The following is a 12,521-nucleotide window of genomic DNA, read 5'->3' as shown; positions in this document are numbered from 1 at the left end:
CAAATGCCATTTTATAATCCTTTTTCCCCCCAGCTCTGCAGTAGGTAGTTATGTATGGCAAAACTATATTTTAATTGGACATTAAGCATATTGGGTGGGTGTCATATTGCATGTATGAAGATAATCTTTTTTTTTCTTTTTTTTGAGACGATGTCTTGCTCTGTTGCCCAGGCTAGAGTGCAGTGGTTTGATCTCAGCTCACTGCAACCTCCGTCTCCTATGTTCAAGCGATTCTCCCTGCCTCAGCCTCCCTAGTAGCTGGGATTACAGGTGCCTGCCACCACGCCTGGCTAGTTTTTGTATATTTAGTAGAGACAGGGTTTTGCCATGTTGGCCAGGCTGACCTTGAACTCCTGACCTCAGGTGATCCTCCCGTCTCGGCCTCCTAAAGTGCTGGGATTACAGGCGTGAGCCGGTGCGCCTGGCCTGAAGATAATCTTTACACTCATTTATTTTTGGGTGATTTATAGTATTTTAGTATTAGGAAAAGTACTGAGAATGGCCTTGTACAATCTTTGTTCTCCTCAGTTGCTGTTTTACTTATTTTTTGTTTTTTAAGGGACGGGGTCTCTGTATTGCCCAGGCTGGCCTCAGACTCCTGGGCTCAGGCGATCTTTTTACCTGAGCTTCCTGAGTAGCAGGGACTACCAGTGCGTGCCACCTCACCCAGCTATTATTTTACTTTTTATTTCTTATATTTTAATTATAGAGACACTGTCTCACTATGTTGCTCAGTCTGGTCTTGAACTCTTGAGTTCAAGTGATCTTCCTGCATTGGCCTCCCAAAGTGCTAGGATTACAGGTGTGAACCACCATGCTTGGCTACTTTATATTATCATAACCATATTGTTGGTAAATTTTTTGATATCATTGTTCAGGTAACAGTTGACTTGTATATTATTGTCAAATGTTAGTGAGCTTTCATTTGCACTGTACATCGTTTAATTGAGAAGTGCTGTGAGAAGACTAAGGAAACAAGGTAATTTGGCTGGGTACCGTGGCTCATGCCTGTAATCCTAGCACTTTGGAAAGCCTAGGCAGAGGGATCGCTGAGCCCCAGAGCTTGAGACCGGCCTGGGAAACATGGCAAAACCCCATCTCTACAAAAACTACAAAAATTAGCCGTGTGGTGGCGGGCGCTTGTAGTCCTAGCTACTCAGGAAGCTGAGGTAGGAGGATCACCTGAGCCAGGGAGGCTGCGGTAAGCCGTGATTGTGCCACTGCCCTCCAGCCTGGGTGACAGAGACCCTGTCTCAAAAGGAAAATAAAGAGGTAATTTATTGCTTGGAAAGGATTTAGCATTTTTATTGTATGATTGCTTCTTTTTCCTTAGAATTATAGTTGTTTCCCATGTTGAAATATCAGTGGCATGATAATGACAAGTCCTCTGGAGTTTTGGAGGGATGTATTTATGTGTTTTTATTTTATTTTATTTTGAGACAGAGTCTTGCTCTGTCGCCTAGGCTGGAGTGCAGTGGTGGCGTGATCTTAGCTCACTTCAGCCTCCGCCTCCTGGGTTCAAGTGATTCTCCTGCCTCAGCCTCCTGAGTAGCTGGGATTACAGGTGTGCACCACCACAGCCGGCCAATTTTTGTATTTTTAGTAGAGGTAGGGTTTCATCATGTTGGCCAGGCTGGTCTTGAACTCCTGACCTCAGGTGATCCACCCGCCTCAGCCTCCCAAAGTGCTGGGATTACAGGTGGGAGCCACCACGCCCAGCAATATGTATTTTTAATAATGAAGATTGGGAGATTTGTTGAAATGGTAGCCATTTTTGGTGTGTTTTTTTGGTTTGTTTTTTGTTTTTTTTGTTTGTTTGTTTTTGTTTTTGTTTTGAGACGGAGTCTTGCTCTGTCGCCCAGGCTGCAGTGGCACGATCTCGGCTCACTGCAACCTCAGCCTCCCAGGTTCATGCCATTCTCCTGCCTCAGCCTCCCGAGCAGCTGGGACTACAGGCGCCCACCACCACGCCTAGCTACTTTTTTGTATTTTTAGTAGAGATGGGGTTTCACCATGTTAGCCAGGATGGTCTCGATCTCCTGACCTTGTGATCCACCCGCCTCAGCCTCCCAAAGTGCTGGGATTACAGGCGTGAGCCACCGCGCCCAGCTTTGGTGTGGTTTTGTTTTTTTTTTTTTTTTTTTTTTTGGTTTGTTTTTTGTTTTTTTTTTTTAGACGGAGTTTCGCTCTTGTTGCCCAGGCTGGAGTGCAATGGCATGATCTTGGCCCACCGCAACCTCTGCTTCCCGGGTTCAAGCAATTCTTCTGCCTCAGCCTCCCAAGTAGCTGGGATTACAGGCAGGCGCCGCCACGCCTGGCTAATTTTGTATTTTTTTTTTTTTAGCAGAGATGGGGTTTCTCCATGTTGGTCAGGCTGGTCTCCAACTCCCGACCTCAGGTGATCCACCCGCCTTGGCCTCCCGAAGTGCTGGGATTACAGGCGTGAGCTACCGCGCCCAGCCTTTTGCAGTGTTTTTTTAAGGTTTTGGCCTGGATATGAAGTTAATCGTTAAAACTATCTGAGTCCCTGGCATGTAAAGAGCCAATATTAGACAACACGTATACAAATAGAATGATCCAGCGCTACAAATCCCTTACAGTGAATGAATATCTTGGAATCTCAACTTTAATGATCTTAAAATAATTAACTCTCTAAATAAATATTTTTGTGATGAACTTGTTGGAAAGTGACTATAGCTTTGTGTTACAGTATTTAAAAATGGCCTATAAATAATGACATTGTGACCCAAACTCTGTATACACATTATAGTGCTAGAGGTTTATTGGAAGGCTGTTTACAGCTTTGTGTAGTATACACTACTAAGGCTAAATCACTTATTGTGTATTCTCATGTACTCGTTGTATATGACTAGCAGTATTTCAGTAGATTTTCGTGTTTTTTTGGTAGAGTGAAAATACAGGTTACAAAATCCTAAGCTTCAATTTATATCTTATTCATTGAACAAATGTTTAGTGAGTTCTTACTATGGGACATGAAGTATGTATAATAAATTGGTGCAGAGTAAACAATTACTTGTTTGTTATGTAACTTACATCCTAATATGAGGAGACAATAAAAATATAAGTATGATGCGTGTTAGTTTATATGATGTGGAAAAATGCATGGGGCAGGGGTGTGGGGATTACAGTTTTGCATAGGATAGTCAGAGTGTCTTCACTGAGAAGGTGATGTTTGAGTAAAGACTTAAAGAGAGGTCGTTAGCCATATTGCTGTCCACAAGAAGGGCATTCCAGACTAAGGTATCAGTTTGGTGCAGAGGCATTAAGGTGAGAGTGTACCTGAGAAGCAACAAGGAGGCCACTGTGGCCAGAGAGAACTGAGTAGGGGAAGAAGAGTATAAGAGGAAGCCGGAAGAGTACCAGTGGTTAGGTCCCTTAACCTAACCATTGTTTGTTTATTGGACGTTTTAAAGACTTCGGCTTCTTTCTACTCTTTGAGTCAGTGGAAGGTTTTGAGAACAGGGTGACATATCTGAGTTTTAGACACACACACACACACACACCTCTAAATTGTAGAGATAGGGTCTAGGTGTGTTATCCTAGGCTGGAATGCAAGTGGTGTGATCATAGCTAACTGCAGTGTTGAACTCCCGCGTTCAAGCAGTCCTCCTGCCTCAGCATCACAAGTAGCTGGGACTGCAAGTGTGAGCCACCATGCCTGGGTTTTGAGTTTTTTATGATTGAAAATTATTTTTCTCTGGACACATTATGTTGAGAAGAGACCATAGGAAGCAAGTGTAGCAGGGAGATCAAGTTAGAGGGCTAGCATAGTAATTCAGGTGAGAGAGATGATGATCCTTGTCATAGGTTGGATATTGTGAGAAGTGGTTGGATTCTGGTTATATTTTATATGTGGAGCCAAAATAATTTCCTGTCAGATTGGCTATAGGTTTTAGCTATAGGTATTGGCTCCAAGATTTTGGCCTGAGTAAGTTTAAGGATGAAATTAGCATCAACTGAGATGGGGAGTGCCTTGCAGGGTGTGACATCATTAAGTGGGGGGAAGCCAAGGAGCTTTTTTTTGAATACGATATATTTGAGATGTGAAGTAGAGATTATATTATACAAATTTGGACACTATGAGAGAGGTTTGGGCTGAAGATAGAACTTTTGAGAGAGTTATTGGTATAGATGGTTTTTTCTTTTAAAAAAAATTTTTTTTATTATTTTATTTTATTTTTTTGAGACAGAGTCTCACTCTGTTGCCCAGGCTGGAGTGAGGTGGCATGATCTCAGCTCACTACAGCCTCCACCTCCTGGGTTTAAGTGATTCTCCTGCCTTAACCTCCTGGGTAGCTGGGATTACAGATGTGCACCATCACACCTGGCTAATTTATAGATGGTTTTTTTTTTTTTTTTTTTGAGACACTCTTGCTCTGTTGCCCAGGCCGGCCGGAGTGCAGTGGCGTGATCTTGGCTCACTGCAACCTCCTCCTCCCAGGTTTAGGCAATTCTCCTGTCTCGGCCTCCCGAGTAGCTGGGATTATAGGTGTGCACCACCACACCCAGCCTATAGATGGTTTTTTAAGCCATGAGACTGAAGTAGGCCAGATGCGGTGGCTCACTCCTATAATCCCAACACTTTGGGAGGCCGAGGCGGGCGGATCACCTGAGGTCGGGAGTTCCAGACCAGCCTGACCATCATGGAGAAACCCTATCTCTACTAGAAAAGATACAAAATTAGCCAGTCGTGGTGGCACATGCCAGTAATCCCAGCTACCTGGGAGGCTGAGGCAGGAGAATCATGTGAACCTGGGAGGTGGAGGTTGCAGTGAGCCGAGATTGTGCCATTTCACTCCAGCCTGGGAAACAAGAGCGAAACTCTGTCTCAAAAAAAAAAAAAAGACTGAAGTAGATTACTAAGAAAGTGAATCTAGAGAAGAAAAGTTCAAGGACTCCAATATTGTGAAGCCAAAAGTCATCAGAGTAGACTAGAGAGACCAGTAAAATGCCATATTAGGAACAAAATAAGTGTATCCATCATCTTTTTATTATGTACTTAAAAATATTTTACTTTTTTTTTTTTTTTAATGGACAGAGTCTCGCCATATTGCCCAGGCTGGTCTCAAACTCCTGGGTTCAAGTGATCCTCCTGCCTCAGCCTCCCAAAATGCTGGGATTACAGGTGTTAGCCACCGTGCACAGGTTTTTTTTTTTTTTTTTTTAAGGTGGGTATGGAGCAGTAGCATATGTAGAACCTTTGATTTGTCTAGATAAAACTATGTATCCTTTATACATTAAGAAACTGTTAACTTTGCTTTGTCTTGATAAAACTATGTAACCTTTATACATTAAGAAACTGTTAGAGATAAAGGTTTTAAATGGCCTTTTAAAGGGGTTTTAATCTTCCTGAGTTTCCTGCATCTTACATGGTGAGTTTTGATTGTAATGAAATTACACGCGGACTTCAGAACATGAAGCTGTGGATAAGCTCACCTCCTTTCCTTCAGAGATTTTTGTGTTTCAGTGGTTCTTGGTGAATTCCTTAAAAAATGGGTGGTGTGGCTGGACGCAGTGGCTCACGCCTGTAATCCCAGCACTTTGGGAGGCTGAGGCGGTCGGATCGTGAGGTCAGGAGTTAATAGACCAGCCTGGCCATCATGGCGAAACCCTGTCTCTACTAAAAATACAAAAGCTAGCCGGGATGCGGGCTCCATGGCTCATGCTTGTAATCCCAGCGTTTTGGAAGGCTGAAGCAGGTGGATTGCCTGAGGTCAGGAGTTCAAGACCAGCCAGGCCAACATGGCGAAACCCCTTCTGTACTAAAAACACAACAAATTAGCTGGGCGTGGTGGCTGTTGCCTGTAATTCCAGCTACTTGGGAGGCTGAGACAAGAGGATCAGTTGAACCCAGGTGGCTGAGGTTGCAGTGAGCTGAGACCGCGCCATTAAACTCCAGCCTCGGCAACAAAAGTGAAACTGTCTCAAAAACAACAGCAACAACAACAACAACAGAATAGAGATGGGATCTCACTGTGTTGCTCAGGCTTTTCTCAGACTCCTGGCCTCAAGCAATCCTCCCATCTCCCACCTCATCCTCCCAAAGTGTTGGGATTACAACACTTCGGCATGAGCCACTGCACAGCCACATTTATCTTCTTTATACAGAATAGTTCTCACTCAGCAGGTGGTTGGAGTTAAACTGATAATCATCCTGTCATTTTAGCTGTACTGCTGCTTTGGGCTTCCCTTTCTGAATTCTCCCAGGGAACGGTTTCAACAATGCAGGAAGCAATTTGGCTTCTGGAGTCCTTACTTGTACAGCCATTCAAATACCTAAAACATACATCCCAAGGTATAAGACCAAACTACCTGATTCTGAAGCAGTAACGTAAAGAATAAAGTGAATACACAGGGTCTTATAAATAGGTTGCAGATACCATGGAAAGAGAGTCTGAAAATGAGAGGTGAGTGTTCCTTCCACAAACCTTAATGTTAAGTAAGTTTCCACTTGCTGCTTCCAAAGGGTATAGTAGAAATTATTTTGAAATAGGTAAAATAGAAATCTTAAGTGTTACAAGTTGTCTTCCTAAAATGAAACTCTTTGGATGAGTATTTTCTTTTTTTGAGACAGAGTACTGCTTTCTCACCCAGGCTGGAATGCAGTGGCATGATCTCGGCTCACCGCAACCTCCACCTCCCTGGTTCAAGCAATTCCCCTGCCTCAGCCTCCCGAGTAGTTAGGATTACAGACGCTCGCCACCATGCCTGGCCAAATTTTTTTGTATTCTTAGTAGAGATGAGGTTTCACCATGTTGGCCAGACTGGTCACGAACTCCTGATCTCAGACAATCCACCCGCCTTCGCCTCCCAAAGAGTGCTGGGATTACAGGCATATTTTTTTTCCCCCCAAGATGGAGTCTTGCTCTGTTGCCCAGAGCTGGAGTGCGATGGCACGATCTCAGCTGATGGCACCCTCTGCCTCCTAGGTTCAAGCAATCCTCCTGCCTCAGCCTCCTGGGTAGCTGGGATTACAGGCGTGCGCCACCATGCCTGGCTAATTTTTGTATTTTCAGTAGAGACGGGTTCACCATATTGGCCAGGCTGGTCTCGAACTCCTGCCCTTGTGATCTGCCTGCCTCGGCCTCGCAAAGTGCTGGGGTTACAGGCGTGAGCCATCACACCCAGCCACGTATTTTCTTTTTATACTTGCCCTGCCTAATTGAGAAACTTGGCATCTCTTATCAACAGTGGTTGAGCTACCTTACTATCTTTTTAGAGTCCTTAGTAACATTTTAGGTACTAACACAGAGACAATGGTAGTTTAACCCTATTCTCTTCTAATTATTAATTTGCAACTAGTTGTGATCAGTTAGTTGTAAACACCACTGCGCTTGGACCAGCCTCCTTTTTCCTTTAATTTAAAACTCTGGATTTGTGTGTGTGTGTTTTTTTTAAACAGGTGCCATGTTTCAGAACAGAGTAAGACCCCTGGTAAAGAAGAACTGAAGATATTATACAGATACCAGATATAGCCTAATTACAAAGAAAGCATTAACCTGCCTCTGAGGTGACTAAAGGGGAATAATGGTGATTTTGCGCCGGGCTCGGCCGCCTGCTTCCGCCCCAACCAGCAATGAATCTTGACTCGCTCTCGCTGGCCTTGTCTCAAATCAGCTACCTGGTGGACAATTTAACCAAGAAAAATTACCGAGCCAGCCAGCAGGAAATACAGCATGTAAGTAAACTAGCCAGAAAACAAGTGCCATTAAAGGAATGAGTAGACAGTGGAAGGAAAACCACACATTTATGTGGGCATGTTGCATGAAAGGTAACTAACTTTTGCCCCTTATTTCAAGTGATTTCTGTCATCATCATCTGTAAAAGAGCTCTTAGCCCAATCTTTTTTTTTTTTTTTTTTTTTTTTGAGACAGAGTCTTACTCTGTCGTCCAGGCTGGAGTGCAGTGGCATGATCTCAGCTCACTGCATCCTCTGCCTCCCGCTTTCAAGCAGTTCTCCTGCCTCAGCCTCCTGAGTAGCTGGGATTACAGGCATGTGCCACCATGCCCGGCTGTATTTTTAGTAGAGACGGGGTTTCACCATGTTGATCAGTCTGGTCTCGAACTGCCAACCTCAAGTGATCCTCCTTGGCCTCGAAAAGTTCTGGGATTACAGGTGTGAGCCCCCACGCCCAGCCCAATCTTTTTTTTAAAAAGATTTTTCACAGCTTTTTATTTTCCGTGGAAATTATAAAATAGGTCTGATCTGGCTTTGGGCTGGTGCTCAGGGCCCTGAGAAACCTGCTAGCTAGGATTTTCCTTTCTTTACTTTTTTTTGTTTTGTTTTGTTTTGAGACAGAGTCGCCTGGGCTAGTGTACAGTGGTGCAATTTTGTCTTACTGCAACCTCCGCCTCCCGGAGGAGCCTGAGCTCTATCGCTCAGGCTGGAGTGCAGCGACGTGATCTCAGCTCACTGCAGCCTCCTTCTCCTGGGTTCAAGTGATTCTCTTGCCTCAGCCTCCCGAGTAGCTGGGACTACAGGCGCCCACCACCACGTCTAGCTAATTTTTTTTTTTTTTTTTGAGACGGAGTCTTGCTCAGCCACCCAGGCTGGAGTGCAGTGGCACAATCTCAGCTCACTGCAACCACCATCTCCCAGGTTCAAGCGATTCTCCTGTCTTAACCTTCCGAGTAGCTGGGATTATAGGCACACACCATCATGCTCGGCTAATTTTTGTATTTTAGTAGAGATGAGGTTTTACCAAGTTGGCCAGGCTGGTCTTGAACTCCTGACCTCAGGTGATCTGCCTGCCTCAGCCTCCCAAAGTGCTAGGATTACAGGTGTGAGCCACTGCGCCCGGCAAATTTTTTTATTTTTAGTAGAGATGGGGTTTCACCATGTTGGCCAGACTGGTCTTGAACTCCTGACCTCAGGTGATCTGCCCGCCTTGGCCTCCCAAGGTGCTGGGATTATAGGCATGAGCTCTCGCGCCTAGCTCCCAGGCTTTTCTTAAACAGGGTTGGGGATGGCTCCCCAACGAACTTCCTGTCTGGGTTTTTCATGATAGTGAAGTTGGAAGCCAGCAGTGCAGCTGCCACCTACTTCTGTCCAGCCAGACCCTTGCCCTTGCTGGTCACAGTCCTGGGGCTGGACTGCTTCACATGGGTTGTCTTTTGGCCTTGGAGTATCCTTTATCAGAGCCTTGGGCCCCTGGACTCCTTCACTCAGTACTTGGTGGGCCACCATCACACCCTCCTGTGCAGTGGGTATTGGCTTGCCTGGCTGAATCATGTGGGAGAGTCCTTGTATGATTCCTACAGACTTTCCTCTTTGGGATAGCATCTCTCCATGTTGATTGCTTACAGATCAAAGTGCCAAACACAAACCTGAAGATAGCTGAAAGTTTTCTTTACACTTCTACATTCATTCTTAACTTTTTTTGTGTGTTGGGGAGGAGGGTGGTGCAGTGTTTATTCAGTGATCTTCCTACTTTCTTTTTTTTTTTTTTTTTTTTTTTGAGACAGAGTTTCACTCTGTCACTCAGGCTGGCGTACCGTGGCGCGATCTCAGCTCACCGCAACCTCCTTTTCCTGGGTTCAAGCAATCTTCCTATCTCAGCCTCCCGAGTAGCTGGGATTACAGGCTTCCACCACCATGCCCAGCTAATTTTTTGTATTTTTAGTAGAGACGGAGTTTCACCACGTTGGCCACGCTGGTCTCGAACTCCTGACCTCAGGCCATGTGCCCGCCTTGGCTTCCGAAAGTGCTGTGATTACAGGCGTGAGCCATCATGCCCGGCTGATCTTTCTACTTTCTAGAAATTGTCTTTCAAAGCTATTTAAGCTAGTTAGTCCTTTTTTTTTTTTTTTTTTTTTTTTCTTTTTAAATGCCTTGGTTGAGCTTGAATAGACCAGTTGTTAAAAAAAGAAATAGAAAAATATTTTAGCTGTTCAGTCCTATTTGGCAAGAGGACTTCCAGCTACCTTCTTATGGTCCTTGACTGTCAGGACCCTTGTGTCCTCTGGGGTAAGCCACATATTAAATTGACTTTTTTTTTTTTGAGACGGAGTCTCACTTTGTCGCCTAGTCTGGAGTGCAGTGGCACTATCTGGGCTCACTGCAAGCTCCGCCTTCCAGGTTCATGCCATTCTCCTGCCTCAGCCTCTCGAGTAGCTGGGACTACAGTCGCCCGCCACCACACCCGGCTAATTTTTTTGTATTTTTGGTAGAGACGGGGTTTCACTGTGTTAGCCAGGATGGTCTCGATCTCCTGACCTCGTGATCCGCCCGCTTCAGCCTCCCAAAGTGCTGGGATTACAGGCGTGAGCCACTGTGCCTGGCAGTAAATTGACTTTTTAGTATGTATACCTTTGCCCCCACCTTCTGATGAAAACACCTTGCCCTCACCACCACTGTTTACCTGTCTTTTCCCAATTTTTTTTCCTACCTTGCTGGAACAAGATAAAGTGACACTTCCATCGTACTTGAATTCCACACACTTCTGTTAGGTACCTGTGAGGCAGGATTTTGTCCTTTCAAACTTACATTTCTCATGCTACAGAGAAAGATAAGGAAGATGAGCAAGTGTCCGGAACGGGGCAGGCTGAGCAGTCACACAGGCATGGAGCATATGCTGAGAACCTAGAGGGAAGGACTGCAGAGTGCCTTCCTGGATGCTGCAGCCAGAAGTGGTCCTTCCCTCCATCTGGCCCCTGACACCATGCTCTGTAGTGTGCAGGGGTCTGATGGCACTGCTGGATTGCTCCTTCAGCTCAGGGCCACATCTTAGACAGCTTTACTTTTCCCTTCAGCACTTGTCCCACTGCCTTGCACATAGGTGCCCTGTCAGTGTTTATTGAACAAAGGAGGGAAAATGATTTCAATTTCACTTGTTCAGTATCATTCCAGTTTTTATGTGAAAATTGCACAACCCATTTGGGGTACCTTCATCCCAAAAGAAAAGCACAAGACTGTCTTTGATACCTTTCTGTGGATTCCCTGGTGAAAAACCTTTATCCTTTTCACACTTTTCTATTCTCCGTAACTTTCTTCAAAAGTATCTTTCCAGCTCTGACTTAAACACAAAAGCATTCCTGTTTTAGGAATTCTGGCCCATGGGTTATCTGGCTAGTTACTGCGTCTCCCATTCACCTGGTTATACTTTATTACTGGTGATGGATTAGAGAGGCAGGATCACTGACTCTGTCACCCCTAGGAGTCATTAGGGCCCCTTCCCTGGAGGACGGCCTGCTTTTTCTCTGGGGACTAGTCCTCATTTCCCTTCCATGATACAGTGGGGCAGGTTATTTTTATTAAGCAAACATTTATGAGAACCCCCTCCCCAAAATAAAGTCCCCAAGTAAACACAACCCTGAATGGTTGTGGACTGTGAATTGTTTCTAGTGAAGATAAATTTATGCAAATATATCTTAATCTTTCCCTCTATCTGTCTTGTGATTAAGGGGTTGCTTTTTGGTAAGGAATTTATTTGTTTTGTTTTTTAGATGGAGTTTTCTTTTTTTTTTTTTTTGAGATGGAAAAATAGTTTTGATCATAGAGTTAGGCATTACGGAAATTCAAGCCAGATTTTTAAAAACCTGGTCATCTCCAAAGAGAAATAGTGACAGTAATAGTGGTGCGGGGAACAATATGGTAGATTATTGAATGAAATGGATTAACTTGAATAAAATGCTGTGACTTGTCTCTAAAATTATAAAATATGATCTGACTTGTTTTGGTGTGGTTCCTCTTTTTTTTCTTTTTTGGTTCCTTTATTTTTCACATTAAAAAAAAATGAAATATCCATAGGTTGTGAAATTCACCTTTTTTTTTTTTTTTTGACGGAGTCTCACTCTGTCACCCAGGCTAGAGTGCAGTGGCACGATCTCGGCTCACTGTAACCTCCGCCTCCCGGGTTCAAGCAGTTCTCCGCCTCAGCCTCCTGAGTAGCTGAGATTACAGGTGCCCGCCACCATGCCTGGGTAATTTTTTTGTATTTTTAGTAGAGACGGTTTCACCATCTTGGCCAGGCTGGTCTTGAACTCCTTACCTCGTGATCCACCTGCCTCAGCCTCCCAAAGTGCTGGGATTACAGGCGTGAGCCACTGTGCCTAGCCTTTTTTTCTTTTTCTTTCTTTCTTTCTTTTTTTTTTTTTTTAATGAGACAGTGTTGGTCTGTTTCCCAGGCTGGAGTGCAGTGGCATAATCTCAGCTGACTGCAATCCTCACCTCCCGGGTTCAAGTGATTTCCAAGCCTCTCCCTCCCCAGTAGCTGGGATTATAGGCGTGCACCACCACATCTGGCTTATTTTTGTTTTTAATAGAGGTGGGGTTTCACCATGTAGGTCAGGTTGGTCTCAAACTTCTGGCCTCATGTGATCTACCTGCCTTAGCCTCCCAAAATTCTGGGATTACAGACATGAGCCCCCACGCCTGGCCAGATTCATCCTTTTAAAATATATAATTTGGTAGTTTTTCAGATTCACAAAGTTGTGCACCCATAACCACTATCTAATTTCAGAACATTTTCATTACCTCCAGAAGAAATACCTGGGTTCAT

The 12,521-nt window shown here is 44.5% G+C and overlaps 1 protein-coding gene across 12 annotated transcripts in view; it reads left to right on the top strand.

The window, feature by feature from the left end:
- CNOT1 (CCR4-NOT transcription complex subunit 1) overlaps window positions 1–12,521 on the top strand; it is a 109,446-nt gene that overhangs the window by 23,047 nt on the left and 73,878 nt on the right. For all 12 annotated transcript variants that reach the window (XM_024233401.3, XM_024233396.3, XM_063717311.1 and 9 more), the window contains one exon: window positions 7,424–7,699. In XM_024233401.3, the coding sequence (XP_024089169.1) occupies window positions 7,598–7,699 (102 nt within the window). In that variant the 5' untranslated portion in view covers window positions 7,424–7,597. The remainder of the gene's footprint in view (window positions 1–7,423; window positions 7,700–12,521) is intronic.

This window comes from Pongo abelii, chromosome 18, assembly GCF_028885655.2.
Source record: "Pongo abelii isolate AG06213 chromosome 18, NHGRI_mPonAbe1-v2.0_pri, whole genome shotgun sequence".
Lineage (NCBI taxonomy): Eukaryota > Metazoa > Chordata > Mammalia > Primates > Hominidae > Pongo > Pongo abelii.
The sequence above is the reverse complement of the archived record's forward strand: the minus strand, read 5'-3'. Positions and strand labels throughout refer to the sequence as shown.